General features: G+C 38.4%; 5 protein-coding genes across 9 annotated transcripts; 2 read left to right on the top strand and 3 right to left on the bottom strand.

Moving 5' to 3' along the window:
* Positions 1 to 9: 9 nt before the first annotated feature.
* Positions 10 to 4,710, bottom strand: LOC120002475. The gene is made up of 8 exons (XM_038851248.1): positions 4,665 to 4,710; positions 4,223 to 4,404; positions 4,078 to 4,139; positions 3,957 to 3,993; positions 2,613 to 2,747; positions 1,459 to 2,522; positions 1,234 to 1,354; positions 10 to 1,134 (listed from the first exon to the last, which is right to left on the bottom strand). Exons 1-8 carry the CDS (start codon positions 4,708 to 4,710, stop codon positions 163 to 165), a joined length of 2,619 nt encoding a protein of 872 aa, XP_038707176.1. The 3' UTR covers positions 10 to 162.
* Positions 4,711 to 7,634: 2,924 nt separating this feature from the next.
* Positions 7,635 to 11,496, bottom strand: LOC120001825 (aldehyde dehydrogenase family 3 member I1, chloroplastic-like). Of its 3 annotated transcripts, none has more exons than XM_038850303.1 (12): positions 11,225 to 11,496; positions 10,838 to 10,960; positions 10,485 to 10,725; positions 10,133 to 10,201; positions 9,901 to 9,997; positions 9,535 to 9,741; positions 9,127 to 9,242; positions 8,947 to 9,051; positions 8,698 to 8,870; positions 8,509 to 8,599; positions 8,213 to 8,362; positions 7,635 to 8,058 (listed from the first exon to the last, which is right to left on the bottom strand). In XM_038850303.1, the coding sequence occupies exons 1-12, from the start codon at positions 11,260 to 11,262 to the stop codon at positions 7,819 to 7,821; spliced, it is 1,650 nt and encodes a 549-aa protein (XP_038706231.1). In that variant the 5' UTR covers positions 11,263 to 11,496; the 3' UTR covers positions 7,635 to 7,818. The 3 variants fall into 3 exon arrangements, with proteins under 3 accessions (XP_038706231.1, XP_038706233.1, XP_038706232.1); XM_038850305.1 differs by having other exon boundaries at positions 10,838 to 10,965; XM_038850304.1 differs by having other exon boundaries at positions 10,838 to 11,030.
* Positions 11,497 to 11,633: 137 nt separating this feature from the next.
* LOC120001828 lies at positions 11,634 to 14,125 on the top strand. 2 transcript variants are annotated; one of them, XM_038850308.1, is made up of 2 exons: positions 11,634 to 12,605; positions 13,824 to 14,125. In XM_038850308.1, the coding sequence occupies exon 1, from the start codon at positions 11,666 to 11,668 to the stop codon at positions 12,599 to 12,601; it is 936 nt and encodes a 311-aa protein (XP_038706236.1). In that variant the 5' UTR covers positions 11,634 to 11,665; the 3' UTR covers positions 12,602 to 12,605; positions 13,824 to 14,125. The 2 variants fall into 2 exon arrangements, with proteins under 2 accessions (XP_038706236.1, XP_038706237.1); XM_038850309.1 differs by lacking the exon at positions 13,824 to 14,125 and adding an exon at positions 13,074 to 13,773.
* Positions 14,126 to 14,276: 151 nt separating this feature from the next.
* On the bottom strand, positions 14,277 to 18,299 carry LOC120001827. Of its 2 annotated transcripts, none has more exons than XM_038850306.1 (4): positions 18,097 to 18,299; positions 15,826 to 17,100; positions 14,838 to 14,912; positions 14,277 to 14,678 (listed from the first exon to the last, which is right to left on the bottom strand). In XM_038850306.1, the coding sequence occupies exons 2-4, from the start codon at positions 16,727 to 16,729 to the stop codon at positions 14,497 to 14,499; spliced, it is 1,161 nt and encodes a 386-aa protein (XP_038706234.1). In that variant the 5' UTR covers positions 16,730 to 17,100; positions 18,097 to 18,299; the 3' UTR covers positions 14,277 to 14,496. The 2 variants fall into 2 exon arrangements, with proteins under 2 accessions (XP_038706234.1, XP_038706235.1); XM_038850307.1 differs by having other exon boundaries at positions 15,821 to 17,100.
* Positions 18,300 to 19,136: 837 nt separating this feature from the next.
* LOC120002937 lies at positions 19,137 to 26,643 on the top strand. Its single transcript, XM_038851793.1, has 4 exons — positions 19,137 to 20,652; positions 21,327 to 21,544; positions 24,961 to 25,184; positions 25,690 to 26,643. The coding sequence occupies exons 1-4, from the start codon at positions 19,137 to 19,139 to the stop codon at positions 26,501 to 26,503; spliced, it is 2,772 nt and encodes a 923-aa protein (XP_038707721.1). The 3' UTR covers positions 26,504 to 26,643.
* The last annotated feature ends 1,338 nt before the right edge of the window (positions 26,644 to 27,981 follow it).

Below are 27,981 nucleotides of genomic sequence, written 5' to 3' on the forward strand. Positions count from 1 at the left end.
CTTTGCATCTCTCTTTCAATATCATCAATATCTTCATGAACAAATTGGTAAAACTCGTTCTGGGAATGAATAAATCAAACACTAGACAAGGATATTTAGACATGAATATAAACTATTATTGAATATTTGGAACGAATAGACATTCAATCTTCCAGTGGAATATTATGCATCAACAGCCGTTCTTGCCTCTGGTCTCGAATTTGGAGGCCTCCCTCGACCTCTTCGTGGTTGCCTATTATCCTTACCGTGTAAAGTTGTTGATTCTGCCAGGGAGCATTTTGCGTTTTCAGTTTTCTTGTATTTTTTAGGCCTCCCTAGGCCTCGTTTCTGCAGCCTCAGCTCCTCAATCTGATTCTGATCATTCGCGGGTGATGATTCTCCCAAATCAGTAAATTTCTTTTTAGGCGGCCTCCCTAGACGTGGATAATGCGGTTGCTGTTTCCCTGAATGATTGGACTGAACATTAATATGACTATAATCATTCAGGGGCAATGCTTCCTCCATATCCATAACTTTCCCTTTAGGTGGTCTCCCTAGACGTGGTTGCTGTGGCTTTGGCTGATCGGACTGAACAAGATCGGGTCCCTGAGGTTGTAGCTGTCTCCCATCAAACTGTCCCTCTGCCTGCTGTTGCTGGTCTTGTGGATGAAACAAGGGCAATGACCGCTCAACCATGCTCGGTTCTACATCTTCCTTGTGTGGGACACGTCCCTGGACCCGAGGACATAGGTGCTTTCCACGAAACTTGTGTTCCACTTGTTGTTCAGCTGGTTGGGACTGTTCCTCGGCAGTTGTTGGAATAGAAGTTTGATTTAGACGTAGCTCCATTTGCTGATCACAGAGTTGTTTCTGCCTTTTCAGTTTTTGAGAGAACTTCTCACATGCTCCTGTAAATTCTAGAGCACTTTCAAAATCAAGAGGCTTGCACTGCTTCCCTTGCATGAGCTTCATCTTATCTGTCAGCACATCAACAGAAGCTGGTAATGTTTTTAGCAAATGACCAGTTGCCGCTACTTCCATCTCAGGTTGAGGATAGTTTGTATTTGACCCATCCAGCATGCTCAATAAATCAACCACATTCTCCAAATCTCGCTGAATTTCCTTTGTCCTCTTCAACACCCCAATGTACATACTCTGTTGATCAACATGCATGGATGTTCATGTCATGCTTCATCAAAAATATATAGAAAGAGTATGATAATATCCCTAATTGATGAATGTTCAATCACGCACCTTCATCGATGTTATTTTTGGAATAGAATCTTTAACGTTCTGAGTCACAAGAAAAGAATTTGGGAGGCTGATCATGGTGGCTGCACTTTCCACTTGTTTCTTGGTGTACTGTGGTGTATTGCTTTATGTTCAAGGAGTACAAGAGCAAGAAAAAATCATAGTAAGCAAAGAGAGTAAGCTTCAGGTGAAAATTAACAAGCAAGAGAAAAAGGTAGATCAGCATACTGGTTCCCTGGACTTCTTTCCTGTCTCGATAACCCCATTTGTTCTTCAACAACTTCAATTTGCTGCACTGGAACTTCATCCCCAATTTCCTCACTTCCGTCAGTTTGGCGTTTGTCCTTTTCTTCAATTGCTCCACCAAGTGGTTCTTCTAAATAATGCTGCTCTTCTGTCGTCTGATCCATGAGCCCTTCACACAACTCGCTAGTTGGTTCATTTCTTTGATCCTTGGCTTGATTTTGCTCTTCCACAATAACCTCGGCATGTTCTTCAAGCACTTTGGTTTCTCGCACACTCACCTCAATTTCTTCTAAAACATCCTCGGTTCGTTCAGTTTCAGGTTTATCATTTTCTTTAATTTTCTCACTCATTGAAGCTTCCATAAGATGGTTCTCTCCAGTTACCTGGCCCTCTCCTTTTTCATATAGTCCTCGTCTTACATTTTTTTCTCCCGTTGCTTGATTTTCCCCTTGTGCAATCACCCCATTGCGTTCTTCAGTCACTTCAGTTTCATGCTGATTAACATGACTTACTCCAGCTAGTTTGTACTCACCAAAGCCATTAACATTTTGCTCACGTGCCTGATCTCTTTCCATAGGTGTGTCCATCCAAGGTTGTCCTGCATGCCTCTCCCCGACATTCACCTCCTGACTTTGTCCCTGAAATATCGCTACTATTCCTTCTTGTGGACGATTCTGGTCATCAAGCTCTTTAATTTGATGGTTGTGTCCAGCATTCTGGTCAAGACAATGTACGTCAGTCATCCCTTCCCGTGATTCATCATCCTTTTCAGCCTTGTGTTTCCTAACGTTTCGATGACTACACTTCTGCCTCTTCCCCTGCTTTAACTTAGCAACAGAATCGCTATCATCGGGGAAGATATAGCGGTTTTCAATGGTACAGACTATCTCTCCCTTCTTATAAAGCTTTATTAAATGAATCTTCAACATGGATGAATGAGCAGCTGCGAATTTCGTATCCTTATACTCTTGCCTAATAAAATCTGATATTTCCTCCTCACTTGGGCCTCTATCCTCTTTCGATTCTGCAATGGCCCTGTGTATCATCTATATATATAAAGATTCCACAACACAAAATCAGGAAAATAATAATTAGAAGCATTTTCAAAGAAAAAAAAAGGAAAGGAAAGAGCGTACAGCAGCATACGCTGGATGATCAGGGGTGGAGGATAAATTGTTGAGTAACTTTTGTTTGATCTGCTCCCTGTATCGGAGTATGCCTGCATTTGATTTTGCCATTTTTTCAATCACAGCATCAATAAGCCCCAGTTTCTGTCTCCATGAACAGAGTTCAAAGGTGATCAATAAGGGTCATGGATAGATTAAACGAAAAATAGGAGTTTCTATCTCCATGAACAGAGTTCAAAGGTGATCAATAAGGGTCATGGATAGATTAAACGAAAAATAGGTCATGGGCCATCGACTCGACCATTTAAAGTGAATGATTTAACATTTATAGAGATGGATGTCATAACCACTACCAAAGCCTCATGTGTAAGAAACTCATGCATATTTCATTGGATTCATCGTGCGACTACAAGAATAGCATGAATAGCATGGTTTCTAAATAGTAGTGCAACCAAATCTGAGAGAAACATTAACAAAACCCTAAATCTTCATACATACTCAAAAAGGTTCAAATTAAAAGCAAGATTATCAACCAATACAGGAAGTACTGAAGTAGATAAAACAGGAATTTGCATTAATTCAAACACGTTTCAACTATTTGTCACACATCTCTTCCAAATGTTCTAGGTGTCTATTAACCAACCAGAAACTATTTTTTCACAAGAGGATCCTCATAACAAAAACCATCAATCTTAGAATCAGATCTGGAAGTATATAGACAAGTGTACTGTCTATTCAAACCCTTCACTCAACCCAGATTCTGAACAACATGATCAACATAACATGCTGACTATATATTTCAGTACATTAGATCAAAGTAAGAAAAAAAAGAAGCCAGAAAGAAACTCACATGTGATGGATAATCCTAGGGGTCACCATTTGGCCCGTGGAAAATACATCAAACTGCTGATGAAAATACATCAGCTAAGTAAGAATGGTTACAGCTTGGTCTAAGCCACAAAAAATTCCTCAATTCTTGCACTACCAGATTTCGATAAACAATTACTGTGCAATGTGATGCTTCAGGCATGGGTAAAGCAGTTGTTATTAGTCGAAAAGGCCAGTGAAGTTCCTTACTAAGATATTAAATTAACCAAAGCTAAACATAGTTATCAAACATATGTATAAGAATTCCAAACTTTGGTGCACGATATTCATCATTGCAACACTCTTTGGCATTGTAAAATTTCAGGTCGATTATGATCTTAAGTCATTGAGGCATTTAGAGTCACATAAGAATCTTAATCAAGCTCTTGAACCAACCCTAGAGCTAGTTTCTTCAAGAGTTCAATTCCTCGGTGATATTATCAACAAAATAAATCGAACAAATACTAACTATGAAATAGTACATACTTGGCATGTTGCGTGGTTATCCTTACACTCCTGAAGACTGCAACCGAAAACAAAAACAGATAAGTTAGGCAAAGTAAACAAGTACTCGAAGCATACATACGTGGCGAGTGAGAGTTAAAACCTCTCCCGAAGAGTCAAAATAATTCCAGTTGTGGCGCCAGGAGTTTCTACTTTTGAACTTCCCTGAAAGAAGACGGTAAAAAAAGAGTCTAAACCTAAGTGAAAGTCGCAGATGATAATTCATGGAGATAGGTTCCAATTTCTACCTCGAAAGAAGGGAGGATGTCGACGAAACCAGTGTCTTGGTCTTGGTGGCCGGACGACATGGGCAGAGATCTGATATCGGCGAGAGATTTGCGAAGATGTGAGCCGGAGAAGTAAGGAAACCATGGAGCACAAAGAGGGGGAGAGTCGAGAGTGTTTGTATGAACGGTTAGGAAAGTAAGACCTGTGACTAGGAAATTATCAAAAGAAAGCAGGCCAGCCAAAAGGGCCCAAAAGCCCACTCACAAGAATGGACCGTAGTATAAACATGTTGACGGGTCGGGGCACACATATAAGCCCAACTTTCAGGTATGGACGCATCGACCAAATAATAAATAATAAAGATTAAAAAAAAATCTTTAAAAATTAAGGGGCTTAGAATAAAATACTTCATTTTCAATTAAACAACAAGTGCTCAAAACTAACGTGCATGCAATCAAGTACCTGGACAATAATAAGGAACCATACTGTATGACACAGCATGAAACATTATTCTTTGGAAGATACAATTCGCAAGTCAATGCGCCAAATTGAGGCCAACATTTTCAACCAGCTAAAATGTCATTATTTCACAAAGTTGAATAAAGGAAATACTGTACAAGGATGGATCAAATTAAGGCCAATCACGTTCGGCACAACCTCGCCAAATGCATTTGATGTGTTTGCTGCAGCCGCCTTATCAGCAGCTTCACGCTTGAGTGCCCTCTTTGCACGTCGACCAGTCTTCTTATCTTCTGTTGACTCGTTTTACTCACGTAATGTTACTGTTAGTAACATTGAAACAGTAACATGAAAGAAAAAGTCTCAAATCCAGACGATTTCGATAACAGTTCGCTACATCACCACCACCGTTAGACTCCTCTCACTAAGATGCATATTGCTCAACCATATTCAGTCAAAACAGACACTGAAAAGCGAGACCTGAAGTTGACACGTTTTGCTCGCGTAATGTTGTTATTAATAACATTGAAACAGTAACATACGATCTCAGATATAACAAGCCGAAGACGAAGACTAATATAAAGAAGAAGAACTAAAATATGAAGAAGATGCTTGTGGAGGAGCGATGATGGTGGAGGAGCAACGGTGGCAATGGCGATGGTAGTGACAGTGATGGGGATAGAGCAAAATGTGATAATAGTGGAGATGGAGAGAATGTATCTTAAATCTAGGTACTTTTACGGTCCCGCTAGCTGTACATAGAATCTATGTACATAATGGTACATAGCACATGTGGCATGCCACATGTGTTGATGACAAAGCAAATTCAAATTTCAAAAAAAATTAAAACTAAAAATGGATATGTATTTTTCTCTCACTTGCTTTACTTTTTCTTTATTTAACCGAATTTCAAAACGTTGTATCTCTCAAAATACATGTTCGATTTCCATAAAAATTACATATTCATAATCAGCATGTAAAACTCTTTTCAACAAGATCTATTGTCGATATGTTTCGCTTGATCGTTCTTAATTACACTTTTCTCGTGAACAATGTAATAAGATCTGGAACAATTAAATCACGAACATTTATTACATTATTTCAGTTTCTTACTACATTTTTCAAACATTTTATTACATTGTTTGATTTTTTTATTACATTATTTTCTCATTGAACCATACTTATATCACATTGTTTTTATAGGAACGTCCAAATTGTCCGTGGGAAGCTTAACTCATCGGAATCGAGCTCATGTTAGTGAGACAAGTCGGAATCCGCTCTCCCTCTTTAAACAAAATTAAAATTAATAAAACTTCCTCATTTCACCCATAACACACTATTACATTGTTTAAAACTCTTATTGCATTGTTTAAACATTTTACTACATTGCGTCTGTCTCTAGTCACATTGTTTTATCGCTTTTATTACATTATTTCAGCTTCTTATTACATTGTTTAAAATTTATCGCATGGTTTCAGCCTCTTATTACATTTTTTCAGCTTCTTATTAAGTTGTTTATTAAATTCGACCATTGTTTTTGCATGAACCAAGGCCAAAAGTATGAGTTTTACAAAACCGAGCTCAAACAGTACGTTGTTTAAAATTTATTACATTGTTCTATCCTTTAATTACATTGTTTCAACCTCTTATTACATTATTTCAACCTCTTATTACATTGTTTAATAAATTCGGCCGTTGTTTTCGCAAGAACCAAATACGCTGAAGTATGAACTTTACAAAGCAGAGCTCAAACAGTACGTTGTTTAAAATGTTATTACATTGTTCGAACATCTTATTACGTTGTTTCAACCTCTTATTATATTGTTCGAGTATCTTATTACATTGTTTAATAAATTTGGCTATTGTTGTTGCAGGAACCAAGGACCCAAAAATATGAGCTTTACAAAGTCGAGCTCAAACAATACATTCCAATCTCGTATCCTCTAAGGTTGTAGAAACACAAAGATGAGAGTAGTTGGTCTCTTTCTCTTAGAATCTACTCTCATGATTGTCGAAAAATAAAAATTTAGCGAGAACCAAGCTGAGTCAAAAATACCCGTTTGGGTCTAGAACTGGCTCGGGCACTTTCAGCGGTTGTTATGGTCGAAAATGGTTGCAAAATGTTGCCCTTGGTTCAGTCAATCAAAAGGCACCAACGGTTGGCCAAAAAGTCATTGGAGTTGGCCGGATCTAGCTCATTTAGGCGGCGGTGGTCATGACATTGTGGGGGATTATCGAGCGATTCCCACAGTTGTCCATTGCTAATGATGGATGGGCTTTGTTACTGGGGACATGATGCTTCTTTTGGGAGTGGCGGCAGTTGGTATGGTGGTCGGATGGAGGAGTTTGGCCATTGGCCATGGAAACCTGCGGCTTGGAGCTGCAAAATAAGAGAGAAAATGGTGGAGAGAGAAAGAAGAAAAGAAATAACAAAAGGAAACAAGAAAGTGAATGCATATAAGAGAGAGAAAGAAATTACAAAAGAACCAGGAAAGAGAAATATATATATATTTTTTTTTTTTTTTGAGTACAAGTACAAACACAATATACGACACACCACCAGATCAAGCTTCTGAAAGTACAGGTGTCAACAGGCCCCACGCAGGAGGCACAAATCAAGCCCACGCAGGGGCAGACTATCTAGCCCACGTAGGGGCAGACGAAGCCCACACACCTCCTTGTAAATATTCGGAGGAGGTGAGACTAGAACCCATGACCTCAGTCAGGGACATGCAAAGTCATTACCACTCAACCAATGGCTCATTTGCACTCAACCAATGGCTCATTTGCATATTTTATTTAAAATGCTCCTATGTGGCATAATGATTTGTCATGCCACATAGGCTATGTACAATTATGTACAAAAAACCTATGTACAGATATCATTTTCCGTACTTTTATATCCATGCCTATTGAAGATGAAGGACAAATGTGAAATTGTATAATTATTAATTTTTAAAATAGATACTTATGTGAAAAAGAGGTACTTATATGGCAAAATGTTTTTTTCCTTTGACCTAAGTGTCTAACTTTTATAAAGTGGGCATTAATATGTCATTTTCCGTATTAATAAATATATATATATTACAAGATTAAACAAATTTGTGAATTGCAGAAACTACGTCAAGAGAATCCATCCCTGTTGATGATCCATCACTCAGTTTGTGGACCAACCCATCAAAGCAAGTATTATCCCAAATATGTTACCACTGAAAATGGCTTTCAATAACCTTTCCTTCTTAGTTGTGTATGGTGGATACCTCAGAGCTGAATCTCCTTCAAAGCTTCTATACATCACTGCCTTCTTGTGGCTAAAAGCATCAAAAGAGAATTTTCCATGGTATGATCCCATTCCACTCTCTCCGACTCCTCCGAAAGGTAACGTAGAAACCGTGACCTGACAAGTTCAGATTTATTTCAATCACTTCACTCACTCACTCACTCACAGATTAGCATTCTGGGTTGCAGAGACTAATGAAATAGTGGAATTGCAGTATGCAGAAAACAGGTGCAAGTGACTTGTTGAGATGAATTTAGGGAAGAGTTCTCACATGAAGGATAGTGTCATTAATAAGCAATCCTCCAGCTGATACGTTTTGCACAAATTCTTTCTTCATCCGCTCGTCGTTGGTGAAGACATATGCAACAAGAGGCTTTGGTCTTGATGTTACCATATCAAAGGCATCCTCTATGTTCTCCACCTGTGACATATAAAAACATCACGGAGAAACAAATTCTAAACAGACTCCCCTCTAAGGTCGATGATACGTAATTACGTATAGAGAAGATGAAGTTCTCCAAGACCAACTAGAGGAAATATTCATAAATGTAAGTTTCAAATACTCACAGTACAGATGGGTAGCAATGGGCCAAATATTTCTTCTTGCATCATTGCAGAGTCCTCTGGAACATCCAACAATATGGTTGGTGCTATCCTTCTGCAACGGCAAGGAGACAGAAGTAAGGACATTATCTCAACACAGGATGTCAATGTAAGGATCTGAAGCGATAACCCAGAATGAAATATTGGACACACAATTTGGTCTCATCTCTTTGGCCTCCATGGACGATTTTTTCAGATACAACATCCTCATCCAAAAGCCTTGCAAGACGTGCAAAGTGGTATGAGTTCACAATGCGGGACAGGTCTTTCGATTCCATTGGCTCCCTCCCGAAAAATTCTTCCAGTTCATTTCTCAGAGCTTCTATCTAATAGAACAAAATGCATCAAGAGAATGACTTTGCAAACATGCACAATTTGCTGACATGAATGAGACGATCTTACGAGTTTTGGAGCAAATTCTTTTGTTGTTATGATATGATCAACAGAAATGCAAGCCTGTCCATTATTTGCTACCCACTTGCCTCCTATGATCCTTTTCGCAGTAACCTGGTACAACAACGATTAGACATAGGGTAAATATGAAAGGATTGGAAGATGAAGTTGTAAAGTTAGTATACTTACTTGTAAGTTGACACTAGAATCAACAATGGCAGGACATTTTCCTCCGAGCTCCAGAACAACAGGAGTTAAATGCTTGGCAGCAGCAGCCATCACAATGCGTCCTACTCTTCCACTTCCTACATATGTACCTCCAATTCAGGCTAACTTGGAAAAAGAGAGATACCGAATTGAATTCCAAAAGCATCAATCATAAGTTTATCATATAAAAGAGCAAGGATCTCGGTAGAAGAACAAATTATGAACAGCAGTGACAGTATTTATTAACCACACAGCTTATTTTGTTATTAAGACCATTAAGGCCACAAAGTTGAGATATCTCAAACCTTGTCAATGGAAGTTTTGGCCGATGCCATCTGCTTTCAAAATGTCTTAGGAACTTATTATATTAGAAAATACACTTGAAACAACCTGTGTAGAATATTTTATCCCACTTTTGCTCCAGTAATGCAGCTGTTTCTGCGACAGCCCCCTCAACGACTCTCAGTGCAGAGATGTCAATATATTCCTCTAATAATTCTGAAAGTAGTGAGGATGTGGCAGGAGCAATCTCTGATGGCTTCAGGACGACGGCATTACCCGCTGCAATAGCTCCAATGACCGGATCAAGCGATAGCACTGAAAGACAAAGAACATATGCCTCGCAACAAGTTACAACCTAACTCAAACATATTGGACATATTTGAGTTATTGCATGATCAGGATTGAGAAGTATGTGAGTAACGCTAAGTGAAATAAACAGTAAAACTTAAAGAAAGTGTATCCTTTTCAACATACAAAATGGATAGTTCCAAGTTGAGATGACCAGCACAACTCCAAGAGGTTCTGATACAGTTTCTGCCGACGATGGATATGTTGACAGTGGAGTTTTTACCTGAAAAATGTTGAGAATTTTGCTTCAAAACTTAATAACTGCGAACCTTTATTTTTGGTAAATGTGAACGTACAAGAATATAATCACAAGGGTAATTCTCATTCATTCCTAACAGGAGAGTTAATCATAAAGTACCTTGTCCGGTTTCATCCAATTTTTCAACTCTTGAATTGCCAACTTACAAGAGGACTTTGTCATAGCAATCTGCATATAGAAACATATGAACTAAATATAGTACAAAGATTCACTATTTATTATTTAATTGACACTATGTGCATACATCATCTTTTAAGCATAGTAAGGTGCATATTTCATTGAGACCAAAAACACATCAGAGAATAAATATAACCAATATAACCATATACCTCTTCACAGGTAAAAAAAAAATTACTTGAAACAACTGGATATAACCTGCGTAGGAATTAGCACAGCAGAAACAGCACAAAACAAATATTCACAACCCAACAATGGGATTTTATTAGCAGACCTCAGAGACGAAGGATTCGAGTTCGGGTTTGGAGAGGTCCTTATGAAGAGCTTCTTTAATCTCCTTCTCTTTATCTTCCAACATCTTTGCAATACTCTTCAATTGGGAGACTCTCCATTCGTAGCTTCTGGTCTTGCCAGAGCTAAAGCTCCTTCTAAGGTCATTGACAAGCAAAGCAGCTTTTTCTGCATCTAAAACCTCCTCTGTTTCCTCTGGCATCACTGCTATTGTTGCCGCACAACTATTCAACTCAAAGGAAACATACAGAACACCAAAGTAGATGCACAATCAAGCGCAGATATCAATATGTCACGTAGATACATACACACATATATCCAAAGAGAGAAGCTTACGACAGAGAAGAGAAGATGGGACTTGGGCTTGAGATTGAGAAGCAGATGTGGGTTTGCTTGATCTTCTTGTGTAAATAATGGGTTTTGAAGATTCGCCTCACGCTATCACCAGCACAACATGCACTGTTCTTGATAAGAAAAATAAAAGAAAGATGGGTAGTCTCCAAGTGCACACATGTCTAGCTCAAAAATTCTGAATTTTAAAAATAAAACAGAAATCAACAGTGGAGATGCAGTAATGCATCTTGCAAAGGGGGCAATTATTGCGATGAGGAATCAAGCCATCAAACATCATTGAAAATAGTGGTGAAAACAGGAACAATCAACTGTAATCTAAGATAAATGTAAACCATTAGGGATTGAAAGACATAATTTTTAGAGAAGTACCTGAAACCTTGGAAAAGCCCAGTAGAGAGTGTGTTCATGATTGTCTGGTCAGAGGTGAACTTTTGGAGCTTGTCTGTGGTCTTACAGGATCATTCCATGTCAGTTTGGGTATAAACCCACGCTCGTTTCGTGGGAAAAAAGAAGAAAAAAATGTACTTTTCACTAACACAAAGAAAAGTCTTGGCCTTGTTGATGACTCGCTCTCAGCCGTGAACTCACAAGATAAATATCGATGGCCTTTGCGTGGTTCAGGGGTATCCATGCTCTACACTGGTGTGGTCAAAAGTACATAAGAAAGAAGGGAGCTAATGGGACCCACTGCCATCCATTCCATGTTCGATAGTGTTCTTCTTTTTGTTCTGTAAAATTTTCATTAATTATGTTAATCGTATAGTTAAGATGCAAATTAGTCAAAGATGTTGAAAGATATTAACTTGGGAGATGAGAGGACCTTTTACACAGTATCATGTGGAGACTGGAGGTGAGAGAGGAGAAAAGCAAAAGATGCTGCCGGTAAAGCTGGTACGCTCTCTGGTTTTAGGAGAAACCATCGGTCACCATCCCCTTCTTCTTTCCCAAAATCACTGTAAAGATGACGATGATCGTGACGCCACCAGTGAAACAACAAAAACCCCAATGCTTCTGTTTGTTCCAACCAGGGAGCTTGTCACAGATGTATATAGGTTAGCCTCTATAGCAAGAGACATGGGCATGGATTTGTACCCAACCCCTTCTCTTTCTCACGTCATTTTTTCATACCCATCAGCGTCTTCTTCGTCATCTCCTTCATCGTCTTCAAAGGCGTCTTCTTCATCATCATCTTCACCATACCCATCATCCTATTCATGGTCATCATCTTCGCTATCACTCTCTCTGTTACCAAAGGACGCCATACCTCTCTCATTCCCTTCGATCTCTGACTCCTCTCTCTCCCACCTCCGCTCCTTTGTGTCTCGCTCAAAGGGACTATTTAAGCTCGTCTTTTACACCCATAACACTGACAATGACCCCAAAGAACCTAACGTCGACCATTCCAACAACAACTGGGATTGCTCTTCGTTGTCTCTATTTTCGCGGTTAACAGGACATAAAATCGATTCCATGGATGGCTTTTGTAGTGCTTTGGCCGGAACCGGATGGACCCTTTTCAAGACCAAGAAAAACCCATCACCGGATCCCGGTGAAAGTCACATTTGTGGGGGCAAGATGGCGTACCTGTTCAGGAAGGTGGACTCATGCCGGATTCGAGGGCTGCAGGGAAATGGGGAGTGTAGGATGAGAGAGCTGAGGTTGCCCAAATTGGATTTTAGGAATGCACCTTTGAGGATTTTGCAGTACATTCTTCTAATGACCGATGATCTCTTCTATCTGGCCTAACTTGGTATATTATGTTTTTCATCCGTTGTTGCTTTGTTTTCTATACCTGCATTGTTGGATCCTAGTTATTGTAATTGGTTGTTTAGGTCAAGTGTGGATGTATAGTGTATGCAATTATCTCTAGTTCTCTCTTGTTTTGTTTGTGTGTATATGTTTAAATGGGACATCGCTGAAAGATTGTGACTTACCTAATTAGTTAAACGCTGGGGAGGATGGTTCAGGGCTTTCTAGAGGGTTTGATTTTCAGGCTAGAAAGACATAAGAAGATATGAATGGAAGAATTTTAGGAGGGTTAGTTGGAATTCTGGAGATAATCTCAGTAATTGAAATTGCTCTTCATCCTGCCAAAAGTGAGTTCTTGGGAAAAGAGAGCAAATTTGTCAAGGATTTTCTGTGGAAGTTTAATATGGGGAGTACAAAGGTCTGGTGGCTTAGAAAGTTGCAGGCATGCAGTCTTTCATGATCAATGCAGAATCAGATGACTTGTAATGGGTCGCTTCTTACTGGCTCGCGTTTCTGAAATACTGACGGTTAACAAGCAGAAGTCGTAATGTGAAATGCTGTGTTTCTTCTTTGCACACTTGTGCTGCAGAATGTTTTGCACAGCATGAGTTGGTCGCGGTGTAGCATGGACTACCGATCACAAGACATGATCTTGTAAAGGGCGGCACAATGCAGAGGTTTTTTGATCTATTTCTCGTTTGAGTTTATTGTCATGCTTTCGGACATAAATAATTTCAGTTGATATGTCTGTTTTAGTTGTGCATGCCAGTGCCTACTGACCAGCATTACTGTATGAGGATGAACGTAAAGGCGATTCTATTAATCCATTCTTCTATTTTTGGCCCGCCCTTCATAGAGGAAGTTCACTGTATTCTTTTTTGGCTAGTTATCAACATGATCTAATGAACTTGAGAACTTCCTATGTGTAATTCAAGTGTTGATGGTGGAATGGCCATAGGATTATTTCAGATATGTTTGGGTGGAAACTAGTTTATCTCTTCCATGTTTACACTAATACATCTCCTCTTTGTGTTCATTCTTTCGTTCTGTTATTTCTCCTTTCATTTGTAGGATAATATCCATGGACTAAACAGTCTTGCCACTCCTGTTTGTTGACATTTCCTTGGAAACACATTTCTTGATATTTTGTTAACATCATTTCCTTAAAAGTCATATTACCAATGAATATAAAGAGTGATCAAGTTACTTGCATTTGCAGGTCTGATTTTCCAAGGAAAGTTGGTACTGGGTGGAGAGAGATGGAGCAAGAGAGTGCATAAGAGAGAGTAGAAGGTACATTATGGCCGCAAAGTTCGAACCAAAGAAACCCCATGGGGTCTTTTCCTTTTTTTTGTAGATGAAAATCATGCCAATTTTTCATGAGAGCTATGATGAATCACTTGCTTTGATATGAGAACGGTCCAATATGAGTTGCTATGAGAAAAATGTCTTGCACTGTTGTTGTATCTTCTCAAGATGAATTCTTTTAACAGTTGAAAGGAATCTTGCAACTATGAGTCTATTACTAGCTCAGAAAATCATATATGGCTAGAACTCGTCTTTAGATCAATCTGCATTTTGTTTTCAATCAAAATAGAGGATCAATCTCCTTAAGAACCTGTATGTATCATCTGCACATGATAAAATACGAATGCCACACACAACGAGAGTGGAGAATTTCTTGACAGATTGTTCAAGCACTGCAATCTTGTAACTAAATCCCTTATTAGAATTGTCAACATAACAACATAGTAACAAAGCAAAAGAAAACAATAATCAGGTCACACTTTGATAACATTCATCCTTAATACCATGCTAACCCAGTAAAAAGTATGTGATTAAAACATACCCCCTGAATGGCATCGCCTTTACATATGCCTCACTTTTTAAGTTCAACTATTTGGCTGAACCAAAAAGAATATATTGAAATAATGTGCAACAATAACATATCCAGAAATCATGTTGTATGAGCACCATGTGTTCGCGACGCCCATATACCAAACACAAGAAACCAGAAGACAAACAAGATTGCCCAGTAGCGTGCTGGCCCATATTTGATTCTGGTAAGCACAATCTGCAAGTATAAAACACAATAAATATGTCAAATCAAACATACCATTTTATGAAACAGAAAAATCTCGCTAATCAAAGCTGTGGACAACGTGTCGAACGAAAACCCTAGTTTGTATGAGACAGATAAATGCAGAATATGTGGGAAATGTAAACTACTCACAAAGCGAAAGAATATCACAACTGTTAAAGCGCAAACACCTCCGAGGAGAATATGAAGACCGCTTTTTGCAGTTTTCTGCGCATCAAAGAAGATCCAGTCAATGAACAAGCATGAAATAAACAAAGAGGCATGGTAGTTAACAACAAGAGCAGAAGGCTGTTCCTGAACAAAATTATAAAAGTGCATCATAAATATTTCTTGTGTGGCCTTAATTTCATAAAAAAGGGGAAAAAAAAAGTAATTCAAGGAGGAAATGAACAGATGATCGACAGTTCATTAATTTCTATTGCTGCACATTCCCAAAGAGTTGAAGCAGATCACTGCACCCATATGCCAGCATTTTAGAGTCACAAGTTATAAAAAGCAGAAACCCAATGATGTTACTAGGAGCTGCAGTCAAACAGCTAATTTGCACGTGTGTAACTTCTCCTCCAAATAAGATTTCTCTCCCAAAGAGCGGTATTCATAAAGAAAGTTAATCTGCCTTATCAGAATGAGTCCTATTTTGCGGCCTTAAAATTAAGCAATCCTACCAATTTCAAACCTCTAATCTTATCATAATCAGGAGAAGCATTAATGAATTTCTAAAAAAAAAAAAAAAAGAGAGAGTCTGCAACATAAGGCGAACATGTGAACCCAGTGGTAGAGTTACAGATGTGCAACTTAGATGTCACATCTCATTTAATTCCTAAAAACAACTTCTTGGGGGTAAGGTATGTGTACATTTTGTATATGGAGCAATAACAAGAAAATGTTGAAAACCATGAGAAGGGTATTCATACTAGATACGGAGTAAAACACACACATATCAACTCAAATTTACCTTATAAATCCATTTATTTATTTATAAGGGATGCTTCAGAATCATTAAGATTTAGCACTTCTAGGCATAAAATCGAGTTCTAGGTGAAGCTTTCATTATATAGCAAAACTTCCCTACATATATGTATATTTATCAAACAAAACTGCCTAAACCAGCATACCTTACCAACACGAGGAGCTATGAGCCATGCAAGAGTAACGGTGAGCAGTCCTGTAGCAAGCAAGATCCCTGTACATTCCACAGCCCATTTGGTCGTAGGGTTTTCAGTAGGAACAGAACCTTCAGTTATGGGCTGATTCATAGATTGTTCAGAAACAACCTCTGAAACTGCAGCAGGAATATTATTGTTATGAATATTACTAGTGTGTGGATTAAACCACAATGCAATCTCACTGAGTCGTTGCCTCCGAATAGCAGCAATGGCATCAGGGTCTACACCTGAGCTTACATTCACCTGCACAGGATTTGGATGCCCACTGGCAGTCCTTTCCCTTAGTGTTTCATAATCTTTCAGAGAAACCACTACCTTTTTGAAGTCAGCAGTCCTGATATTTTTAGCAACACAGCCACAAATTTCGCAAACAGTGGATCCATGATTTATAAACCATTTCAGGGCACAAGCATAGTGAACCAAAGCAAGATCATTTTTACAAGCACAACCAAGTTCAGCTAATGTGTCTTGCTGGTGACATGGACCCATTTCTATATCAGTACGACATACAAAAACCTCCCCTTCTGGACTTATGAACTCCATAAATCCAGAATGTCTTCCAACATTTTTCATCATGGAGTCAGCACATTCAGCATCTTTTAGAACTTCTTTGCTTTCAGACTTTACTTTCCCATTGCTTCTACTTGCTTCTTGTATTGGGGGAGCGATGCCCAAAAAGCCTAATGCTGCATCTCCTATTTTGTCAGATTCAGAACATTGGCACACACGACAAGTTGCTAAACCTGCCTCTTTGTCAAAACTGTAACGTGCTTGACTGCCTGTATCGCCATCAACGGGTGAGCAGCCTTCCTTAGTAATTTCAACAGCGTCTGCTGGTGATAAAATTTCCTTACCCATCACAAAAGTTGAGGTGGTGTATTCAAAATATGTTCCTTGTTTCCGGGATCATTATATAAAACCATGTTAGTTTATAATTTGACTCCAGCCTGCAATGTCAAGCTCCCCATTGCACGCTTTTATGGAACAAAAGAAAGACACCGGAATCCATACAAAGTTGACATGCACACACTTCTACTTCAGAGAAATACTTTTGAATGGACCTTAGTTAACATACGAGCTTAGGAAAATCTAAGGCCTCGCTGTAAGTTAGTGTAAGGAGCTAGAAGTGACATGGCATGCAGAAGGCCACAAATATGCAACATTATTAATCGTGCGAAGTCCCTGGTCTGGAAGTACCTTTATCACCAAAAGCTCCAGCACAAGAACAACTGAAAATCAAGGCAACATTAGTGCATCATTAGGCTGCCAGTGGAACTTTCGTTTAATGTACCACTACATATACAGAGGTACTTGACAAAAATATTTTAAAAATACAAAAGAAAAGACAAAAAGCCACAAGAATAGTAAATGTAAAATCTCATATGACGCAATGTCATACCAAGATGAGAATGTGCATGCATATGCCCACAAAAGAGCCTTTTTTTCATCAGCAAATTAAAGTTTATCAAGTTTTAGGGCATCCAATGCTGAGTTGGACTGCATCAAACATCCCAAGCAGCTTACTTCTGCCAAATGCATCACTCTAAAAGAATTCAGGCTATCTAGTCAACTGATGGAGATCAATCCTTATGATGTAACTCAGCTGGGTGGTAACTTATCATTCCTGATTTCAAGACACGTACATTTTTATGTAATAACAATAATATCCAGAGTACAACAACTCCCATGATACTGGCATAAGACGCTCGAAAAACAACAAATAAAATAACCGAACTCAACTATAATATTCTGCTGCATTGGTGGCGTAATAGCATGCCAAACCCCAGTTAGAATATAAGATTATCTTCATATCAACTACCAAGTTCTCCAAAATTAAGCAAGAACTTTCATGGATCAATCAGAAAGAACGTTTCAGACCATCGAGGCAACCCATGTTAAAGAGTATAAATACTCAGATCACCAAAGTTTCTAGAAGTCCAATCAATTCTATTGACTATATAACCCAAATTGACGATACAACAGTTTACACTTCAGATTTATATGGTTGAAATTACATGAACAGCCCCAAATACACACACAATGGTACTAACTACTAAGCTTCAGAAACAAACAAATTTCCAGTAGAGTCCACTCCCCTTGAAACCCAGAAAATTCGACACAAAAAAATAAGAACCTAAGAGAGCTAAAAGGTTCCACATCACCAAATGCCCAATTCCGAATTCACTAATAATAGTAATAAAGCAAAGAGAAAGATTGAAGCGAACCTGAGTTTAGGCTTCTTGGGTTGAAGTAACAGTGAGCACCAGCTACCAACCCAGATCGTAAAAAAGCAGTTTCATTGCAAGTAGCGATTTTTCTCTCTCTCTCTCTGGAACTTCGCTGGAGTGATCGAGTGAGGCAGAGAAAGATGCGTTGTTTCCTTCTTTATCTTTCCCTGTCTTCACGTACGTTTAGCTTTACAGGAAAAGCTTATCAGTTATCACTCGCACATTACTGTTAAAAATCTAATAAAACGGTTACATTATAGAATTTAGCCCAAGAAGAGATGGGCCCAAAAGGCCCAAAAATATAACATCATAGTCAACATAGTCAAAAAGGCCGTTATTTTGTGGGCCATGTCCAGCTAGGAAACAAGGCCTACGTGCCATCTCCAGTGCCTCGTTTTGAACCTCCAAGGGACTCAAAAATGGCGATTTCTCTCCCCTGAAGGATAAAAAATCATCCGTTGCGGCCAAAACCTCAAAGCAAACAAACACCCAAAACCAGGTTCTCGAAAAGGTTTTTTCAAATCCGAAATATGGATAAAATCAAGAAAAAGAGACTCTTTCTCGTACTCTTTAGATTCCTTCAACTCCACAACCGCCAAACAATCCTCCTTGCATGCATGGACATGTATCAGCTGCGAAAAGGGTCAGAATTCACGTTTGTCTCACATGCTTCTACATTCTCGTGCGTCTTCTTGTGGGTGATCACGTTTATCTCCCTTATTTCTGAATTTTACACAGATATCGTTCATAATTACAAGTCGTGTTTCTGTGGATTCTTCTCTGTATTTATTGTCCATATTTGCTTTGCTGCTGTTTTTCCCTGTTTTTTTTTGTCCCTTTTCACCCGGATGTTCAGTAAATCTCTTTTTGGTTTATGTGTTCTTTTCCGGGTACTGCATTCTTGATTTGCAACTGTGCTTTCAATTGCTAGGATGGGTTTTTATTTGTAATGCGTGGGAGATTCTTGAGTCCAATTTTCCAAAAATTTTCGGTGTTTGAGAGGGTATTTACGGTTGTGGGTTAGGGTTTCAGGTGAAATGGGTATTGGATTGTCTAAGTGGGATAATTCGCCATTGCTAAGTCTATGTAAGGAGAGGAAGGAGTTTATTAAGGCTGCCATTGATTGCCGGTATGACCTGGCTTCGGCCCACATTATGTACCTTCAATCACTTGTAGATGTTGGCAATGCCTTCACTCGATTTATAGAGGAGGATTTGGTGATTAAAGTGGATTCTAATCATGAGTCCTCAGAGGAAAATTCTCATTCTAAAATTCCCTCCATGGATTCTGAGAGTGATTTAGAGTCACTGACAGATTATGTTCATAGCGACTCTGATGTATCAGAAGGTCTAACAGATTATGTTCATGACCACACAGATGTATCAGAAGTTCTGGAACCTTCCTTCCCAACAAATCAGGGCCAAGATAGAGTGAATTCAAACACTAATCTGATGAAGTCTTCCACTACAACACCCTCTCGGATTTTTCTGCAGACAACACCGGGGGAAGATTCAGCAAATGCGCTCTGTGGACAATCTTATAATGAAAGTGGGGAATCCTTCAATGTTCTGAACAGTTATTCACACAGCAATCTTAGGCACACTCATTATGATGATGGCATACATTACGATGTCCTGGTGGAATCCCCTTATAAAGATCTTAGATACCCCCAGTATGTCCATGCCCTTAGGTACTCCCAACATGATGATGTGGTGTCGGCTGGTGGTAAGGTAGATTTTCCGGATGATAATGTAAGGTATGCTTCTTATGGAAACTGGGTAGGTTCTGGAGCTCCAACGGATTTTCTGCAGAATGATGGGTTATCTGTTGGTCATTATAGTCAACCACAAACTACTCTTGATACATCTATTCCTCTCATGCCTAATGTCTCAGCTTGGAATCGCCCTGACCTATTTAATGTGACTGGGAGTTGTCATCAATATTATTATTATTCTCAGGATAGAATCTATAGTGGATCTGATGGTAATGATTCTGACTTAATATCAGTGAGGAAGAAAGAGGGAATTCCTGATTTGGAAAATGAAAATCAGGAAAAATTTATGGAGGAAGTATCTGAGGAGATAGAAATTGAAGATGATATAAGGAGAGATTCTGGTGGAGGCACTTCCGAGGCAGCACCAGCAAAGACTGATGAGCCTGTGCCATTCATTCATAACAAACAGGATGAGATTGAGCTTGAAGCTTTATCAAACCCAGTGCACAAGTCATCTGCCACCACTATGGGGTCAGGGGAGGCCAAAGTTGTAGAAGAAAATATTATGGCCAGATCTGATACTTCAGTAAGGGAAATCTTGGAAGAGGAGCATGAAGAGGTTGGAGGTCTGAGTTCTGATGTTGACATTGTATTTACTGAGCACATTGAGCCTATCGGTTCCAATAGTAGTTTGAATCTGCACTGCACATGGGATATTCAGGAAATAATGAAGGGAATTGGGAATGAATTTGGAAATTTATTTGATAAAAGCAAAGAATTATCAGGATTGCTTGAGGCAGGGAAACTACCATATCAACCCATGCGCATCAAACTTAGGGGTAGGGGCTCAAGTTTTGTTTTCTTCAACTTTATTTATCTACTTATTTATGTCTCTCGCTCTTGCCTATTCTTTTGAACTCTCAAGGGGCAAAATTTTAAAGATAGAAAAGAAGTTTTACTTTTTTACGATGCTATTTAACGGCTTTTTTTTTTATTCTAAGGAATAAACATGCCCTTGGGGAACTACTGACTTTTTGGATGTTCTAAGCTTTTCAAATTCTATATTTTATTCACAATTTAGTCACTGTTGAACTTCTCCTTCAATTCTCACCCGGCTCTGGTTTCAAGGATATACATTTCACAATTGTGGCTTTGGGAACAAAATTGTGTAGATTGAGGTGTTTAAGTCTGATTCTACATGGTATTGAGATTGGATCCTATAGTCTTTTGAGTGCGATTGGATCATATTATTTGATGAAGTAGACAACATAACCACGTTCCCATTGACCAAAGCAATTTGGAATAGACCTGTGAATGTTAAGACTTTTGCTTCTAGTTTCCTTCCAATTTTTTCCTTTCGGATTACATTAATGCAAATTACTCCTTGATTGAAGTGAAATTTTTTTTATTTTTTCTTTGTAACAAAACAATAAAAAAGGATTATTTCAACAAATGAAACAAACTAAAATTGACTTCCGCGTTTAAGCAATCTAGCTATTTGGTATCTTTGCAGTGTTTGCCTCTCAGATCCTGAACTTGATAATCCCTGCTATTGTGACTTCTTCTTCGCAACCTTCTTATATGCTTTCAAATGGATCATCTTCAAGATCAATGATGATGGAAAAAGCTAACGGCAAGAGCTTTGAGGATCTCTGCTGTAAGTTTGGTGACCTGTCATCCACTTTGGAGGAGCTGTATGCTTGGGAGAAGAAACTTTTTAAGGAGGTTATGGTATGCACTGTATGATTTAAATACTTGACTGTTGGGATTAAATTTATATGTTCAGTAGAACTAACAATTTTCACTATTGTCAACACTTGACTCGCAGTAGCCCTATGTTTCTTCATTGTTAAAGAATATTGTCATTGCCGATCTAGTGATTTCACTTACAGTTTATCCAAAACTTGAAAGTAGTGTGGTACTTTTTGGTTATCTGGTATTTTTAGGTTAGCAAAGATGGAATTTTTTGGGTGTCCACAGAATTTGCTTGAAAACTTCTTCAGGTTAGAAAGAAAGGCTCGTTGATGTAGATTCTTTTATTCATCTATTTACTTTTGATATGTGTGAGCTTCCAACAAATCAATTTTGAGAGTTTTTTTCATCATTGTGCTTCAATAAGATTTTGGAACTGCTAATAAATTGCTTTCTTAGACTGCCTAGCTTATTATAAGTTTATTGAACTCTTTGAACAGTTAGCATTCCTTGATTTCTGGAAGTTGCAAACTGAAATATTAATGTAAATTACTGCATTAGCTTTGTTGAAGCCAACGTAATTTGTGGGTCCTAAATAACCTGATCAAGTAACATAAAACTAATGAATTTCAGCATCTTCAATCACAACTCATAAAGTTACGTTCATTATTGAAGGGCTTTGAATTCATACTTATCCTTCAATGTGGAGTTATTTGCACTGAAAATATGCATGCTGCTCCCAACCCACCAAAAGATTAGGGTTTAAGCTAATGTCAACCACTTGTTTTACCCCTGATTTTCAAGTGCTCCTTCATAACAAAATTATTGAAAAAGGTGTAAGAAAGAAAGGGTTCAACCATTTTCTTTCAGCTATCCTCAACCACTTATTTTTAATCTCTTTTGATTCCTTTCCCATCCCTTAGATTGGCCTCTATCAAGTCAAGTGAGTAAAAGACAGTCATTGAGTCATGCAACTACTTATTTATACTGATATCAGAATATGATACAGGTATGCCGATACCAGAATCTTCTAATACTTTAGCGACAGTACTTATACTTCCATAACAATAGTATTAAATTATTTATAACTTCTGTTCTGAGACACATTAAAAATATCATTATTCATCAATAGTAAATCTTAAAGAAAGTTACGTCTATGTTGATAACTCTGCATTGATTGAAGAATCTTTTAATCTATCATAAGATTAATTTGTTATAAATACAAAGTAAATGCTAGTTTGAACTGTATCGGAGAAGTTTACTCTTGCAAGCTACAAGATATGCTACTTATGGGATTTGTTGTCCACTTTTCACGGGAGGCTTGGGGCACCACTGCAATCATTAAGAAATTTATAACGATGCGGTAAAAAGTCAAATTATGGCATGTTGAGTTATATGCATACCCTCATCCGTCATCGCTAAGTTGGGAGACGCTCAACAAAACATTCCTTGGGGTAGTTTGGATAGTGTTAGAAAATTCCTCTTGGGAGATTATCCAACATCCGAGGAACTTAGGTGGCCTTAGCATTAAACCTTGAGTTTGTTTTTTTTTTTTTAAATCAAGCACTCCTTAGGAAATGGCTTTGGAGATTCACATAGCGTGCTTGGGTACAACAGGCCTCACTGTAGTGGCTGTACAACCACTACAATTTTTTTAGGAAAAAAAATCATGAATATGTTTTGATAGGTTAACGAGTCGAATGATATACTTTTTGTCCAAAAAAATCAAATTCATCACAAGAGAGACATAGAGTGTTTCAGGTTTATATTCAACAATCCATAATTTTCATGTCTTTTTCATGTTCAATCTGATTTTTGTTTGGGACAAAAAAAAAATATATCATTGGACTTGTAAACCTGATCAAAACACATTTATGATTTTAAAAAAAAATTGTACAGCCACTATAGCAAGCCCTAGCCACCCATTCACAAAGGGGAGGAAAAAAAAAAGAGAAATTGTTTATGGGTGAAATATTATTGTTGCTAATTAAGGTGTTCTCACCAATGGTGGGTTAGTGACGAACAAAATAAGAAGCTCCATGTTGTAGGCATACGGTGTAGATTTCTACAATAGTAGAGAGGTTAGTCTTTATATGTTCAGTTTGTGGTGTTAAATGGTAAAATCGATAGATCTTTGTCGTGATGTGTGCTGTGGAAGGAAGACTCTCAAAAAAATACTTTTCCTTGCGTTTTGACTTGGCTAAGAATAACGGAGCAATGGTGGATTGAAAATTTACATTCTCAAACAAATTAGAAAATTGGATGATGGTGTTTAGTAGGAATGCTATGAATTGGGAAGTAAATAATTTCTTGGATATCTTTGAAAAGTAAATTTAAGTCCTTTCCAAGAATGTCAGAAGAAGATCAGCTTGTTTGGAAGGATAGTGATGATGGCATTTTCGAAGTTAAATACTACTTCGAGCATCCTTTTACCCAGGAAAAAAAGGAAGAGGAGTTAGTGGCTTAGACATTTTTCCTTAGAAAATCTGTAAGGAAACTGAAAGTTCCCGTGAAATTGGCATTCTTTTCTTAGGAAGCCCAATCGCATTGATAGCTTGCAAAAGAGAGGTATTGTTATGACTAATATATTTTCCCCATGCAAGATTGAGGAAGAATTGCTGAAACTTCTTCGTGGCATGTGGACAAGGAATCTCATATGCAAGTAAATAGTTTTCTTACAATTTTGACATATTGGAAGCGTAAATATTGACCATGAAGACTGTTGTGCGATTGATACTAAAATTGTTAAGCTTTCGCTTCATTGAAGAGCTTTTGTGATGGGGCGATTCTTGACAAACTTTTGGGATGGGCGATAATTTATCATAGTTGCTCTGACATCGATGAACCTGGCATTAAACAATATTTAGTTAATAGTTATTAGCATTAGAAGATTCTATTGTGCATGTATAACAGTGAGATGGTGGATCACTTGCTTCTTCATTGCTCTGCTGCATTCTGGGACTCAAATGCTAGGTTGTTGTTTTGGGAGGTTGGGACTTCTCTTTTTTTTAATGTGGAGTTAATGATCGGGATAGTAGCCATACTTTCAAGGGAGTATAAACTATAAAGTTTGATGCCTGAACTCAACTTCTTCTTTCGATCGTTAGTTTAAATCAAATGATTACCAATTTCTTCTATAATTTTCTTTGAATTGTTGAATGATCTGCATATTGACTGGTCTTTTCTTTTCCTGTTTTGGATTTTGGCAAGGGGCTTATCTTGGCAGTTAGCTTTGACCTCCTTTCTGTCAATCTTTTTAGCCAAAAGTATTACCTATTTTTATTTAACAATTTAGTTTGTTTTGACAAATTTATAAGGATGATATCATGATTGAAGCTAGCAGAATTCTTGTTCGTTTTCAAGTTCAGCTAAACTTGATCTTATGCCTTTCTCATCTGAGAAGTGAGCACCAGTTAGGGGTCATTATTTGCTAATTCGACTATTGCTAATGGCAGGCTGAAGAAAAGCTTCGCGTTATCTATGAGAAGAAGTGCAATAGGCTAAAAAATCTGGATGATATGGGCGCTGATTCCAGCAAGATTGATAGAACCCATGCTTCAATCAAAACGTTGCTTTTAAGAATTAATGTTATTTTCACATCAATTGATGCAATATCAGCAAGGATTCAAAAATTAAGAGACACAGAGTTGCATCTCCAACTGAATGAATTGATCCAAGGGTATAGAATTATTTTTTTTATTTAAATTATGTTTACTTCTATGCTTTCCTTTACAATTTTGTTGCAGTGAGTTGGAAGTAGATTTACATTTCTCCTCCTTTATTCTTTTTGCAGTTATAATTTATGCTTATACTCTTCTAATTGATGACCAGAATTGTATTTGTTAGGATTAAACGACCAACTGTGGGTAGCTTTGATCTTCTTTCCTTGAGATGATACTGACCTTAGCAAATGATAACAATTTATTAAGCCTTCACGACTCAGACACAAGCACTCACAGATGCCGACTTCTGCACAAGCATACATATAAACATATTATGCTTAGTGTAATACAGTTGGTGATGCCTGATGTATTTATAACTGCTTCTTTTGGTGGCATGCTGACTTAATTAAGCGAAAGGCATCTATACAGTGAGCAACTTCGCGAGTATTGTGAGAGATTTATACAATTTTATTGTGGTTTGATTTCACCTTCTGTTATTCTTGCTTATAGTCCCACTTGCAGGTCAATTAAGATGTGGAGTTTTATGATCGAGGGCCACCAGAAGCAATTACGAGCTGCTGTGGAGGCCAAAACCTGTGCTCATATTGGAAGTGTTCAGGTTCGAAAAGATTCAGGCTTAAAGGCTACGCTCAAACTTGAAAAGGAGTTATTAAATTGGAGTAAATGTTTTAGCGACTACGTCAGAATGCAGAAAGCCTTTGTGAAATTCTTGAATGATTGGCTTCTGGGATGCATCTTTCAAGAACCGGCAGAAACTCCAAATGCCTCCAACACTCCTGATGAACCCGTCGCTTTCTCTCCAAGCAGAATAGATGCCCCACCTATATTTATTGTTTGTAACGATTGGTACCAGGCAACTAAGAAAATTTCAGAAAGTGAAGTATGCAAAACCATACAAGAGTATGCTTCAAGCTTGCACCATCTATGGGAGAAGAAAGAAGAAGAATGCCGCCACAGACTCAAAGCTGAAAACCTTTTTACATACTTGGAGAAGCAAATGAAGAATCTCCACAAGGAGAGCAAGACTTGGAATCAAGATGCAACACCCGGCAATGAACCCGCCTCAGCTTGTCTTGCTGAAAATGGAGTTGCACTGCTGGATGGATTCGTTGAGGACTTGATGTCCACAAGCAAGAGACTGGATGAACAGAAGAGAAGACATCAAGAAAGTGTTGAACAAGTTAATGGTATAGCTTCAAGTTGTTTGCAGGAGGGTCTAACTCCCATTTTAGCAGCGCTGGAGAGCTTTTGTTCAGATATCATAAAAGCTTACGGGAAAGTCAGATTACCAGACGGACATGAAGGATCCCAGTGAGTAAGGTAACCAGTAGAGTTTGTTCTACATATATTGAGTGAAGCCATTTGTAATAAAGAACACTGATTGCATGGCAGAGACCAATTAGTCTTTTCGACTGAATTGCATGTTGGAAGTATTTATCAGTCATTCTAATTATAATGCTTTGAATTTTATCTGTCCTGAAATACGGCCTGGAGAGGGAAGCAAATATGGTTCTCTAAGAAGGGCAACCCAACAGCTGCAATCAAGAAATGGGCGGCCTTGATTGTAGTAAAAAAGTCAATGATAACTTTAAAAGTTTTCAGCCGTAAATCATCGGCTTTATGCAATTTTTCTGGGATGGTTATATGGGCTCATATAATATGTTAGAGTTGGATCAGGGAGCGCCTAGGTCATGGGCCTCAAAATTTTCTATGACAGTTTAATTGTTACATGGGCTAATTAATATAGCACGTTTGGATCGGATCGTCGACCGCCCAGCCCAGCTCTATAAACCGATACATGGGCCTCATGAATTGTAACTTAGAACTCGCACTACTCCCTGAATGGCGCACGTAGCGTCGTCTGCTTCAGCAACCCTACTTTCTTTACATTGTACTTCCTCTTCCTCTCTCTCATTCCTCGTTATGCGTGCATGGGAAGCAATTGACGTCTGACTAGGGATTTCAGGTGGGGAAGCTATTTCCGTGTTCCTCTGTACGATTTGGAGTCAATTCGTTGGTATGCTTGTGGTTCCGGAGGAATGAATTTCGATTTGTTGCTTCGGGTACTGCGGGAAGAAATGGAGCTGTAGTGGCCATGTCTGAGGGTAAAACGCCACCGCGAATGTTTACGTAGCCAGATAAGAAGGTCGAGTTCTGTTTTGAAATTTTGTTGATGCCTCTTGTTTCATTTAAGGATATATTTTTTACGCAATTCGGAATCGGAATTCGTTTCAATAGTATTATGCTCAAAAGTGATCCATTGCTGATATGTTTATGGATAAATTCTGCTTCAAATGACAACTTCTAGAGAGATTCCCGTTGCATGTAACCTTCTTCATTTGCTGCAGCCAGGTTTCAGAATCTAGGTTAGATGATGATCCTGGGGAGAAACGATGCTGCTCTTTCACCAAGTTTTATCGAGGAGCTAACCTTAGATGGTCCCATCGGTCATACTGGTAACATTCTCCATGTTCTAACACCTTTTACCATTCCTTTTTCTTAATTTGATGTTCTTACAGTTCTTCAATTATAACTATTGCTGTCTTATTATCGTAGCTAGGAAGATAGCATACTTGATCAGATTATAAACAGATGAGCATCGGGCCATCGGCTTAAAGTGGGGATCAGCTGGTTCACGAAATCTGCCTTCTGAGTCTAGTTGATACAGCTTTGTTTCAGCTGTTGAGAAGGAAAGGTGCCTCATACATGTGGGAATCCAATTTATTTGGAGTTAAAGAGCATAACTGGTAGGGATCAATGAATGAATATTTCATTACAACTGCATGTGGTGCG

This window comes from Tripterygium wilfordii, chromosome 7 (assembly GCF_013401445.1).
Source record: "Tripterygium wilfordii isolate XIE 37 chromosome 7, ASM1340144v1, whole genome shotgun sequence".
Classification (NCBI taxonomy): domain Eukaryota; kingdom Viridiplantae; phylum Streptophyta; class Magnoliopsida; order Celastrales; family Celastraceae; genus Tripterygium; species Tripterygium wilfordii.

What these genes read in the sequence shown, in the direction of transcription:
- LOC120002937 (XM_038851793.1), top strand. Translation starts at nt 19,137, where the DNA reads ATGGGTATTGGATTGTCTAAGTGGGATAATTCGCCATTGCTAAGTCTA. An exon ending in CATGCGCATCAAACTTAGGG is followed by an intron (nt 20,653 to 21,326) that starts GTAGGGGCTCAA and finishes GTATCTTTGCAG; the next exon opens with TGTTTGCCTCTCAGATCCTG. An exon ending in CTGAATGAATTGATCCAAGG is followed by an intron (nt 25,185 to 25,689) that starts GTATAGAATTAT and finishes TCCCACTTGCAG; the next exon opens with GTCAATTAAGATGTGGAGTT.
- LOC120001825 (XM_038850303.1), bottom strand. Translation starts at nt 11,262, where the DNA reads ATGAACACACTCTCTACTGGGCTTTTCCAAGGTTTCAG. An exon ending in TCGAATCCTTCGTCTCTGAG is followed by an intron (nt 10,202 to 10,484) that starts GTCTGCTAATAA and finishes TTCTATATGCAG; the next exon opens with ATTGCTATGACAAAGTCCTC. An exon ending in ATTGGATGAAACCGGACAAG is followed by an intron (nt 9,998 to 10,132) that starts GTACTTTATGAT and finishes AACATTTTTCAG; the next exon opens with GTAAAAACTCCACTGTCAAC.
- LOC120001828 (XM_038850308.1), top strand. Translation starts at nt 11,666, where the DNA reads ATGAGAGGACCTTTTACACAGTATCATGTGGAGACTGGAGGTGAGAGA.
- LOC120001827 (XM_038850306.1), bottom strand. Translation starts at nt 16,729, where the DNA reads ATGGGTAAGGAAATTTTATCACCAGCAGACGCTGTTGAAATTACTAAG. An exon ending in GCTCATAGCTCCTCGTGTTG is followed by an intron (nt 14,913 to 15,825) that starts GTAAGGTATGCT and finishes TTTGATGCGCAG; the next exon opens with AAAACTGCAAAAAGCGGTCT. An exon ending in TTGTGATATTCTTTCGCTTT is followed by an intron (nt 14,679 to 14,837) that starts GTGAGTAGTTTA and finishes TTATACTTGCAG; the next exon opens with ATTGTGCTTACCAGAATCAA.
- LOC120002475 (XM_038851248.1), bottom strand. Translation starts at nt 4,710, where the DNA reads ATGTTTCATGCTGTGTCATACAGTATGGTTCCTTATTATTGTCCAG. An exon ending in GAAAGAAGTCCAGGGAACCA is followed by an intron (nt 1,355 to 1,458) that starts GTATGCTGATCT and finishes TTGAACATAAAG; the next exon opens with CAATACACCACAGTACACCA. An exon ending in CAAAAATAACATCGATGAAG is followed by an intron (nt 1,135 to 1,233) that starts GTGCGTGATTGA and finishes GTTGATCAACAG; the next exon opens with AGTATGTACATTGGGGTGTT.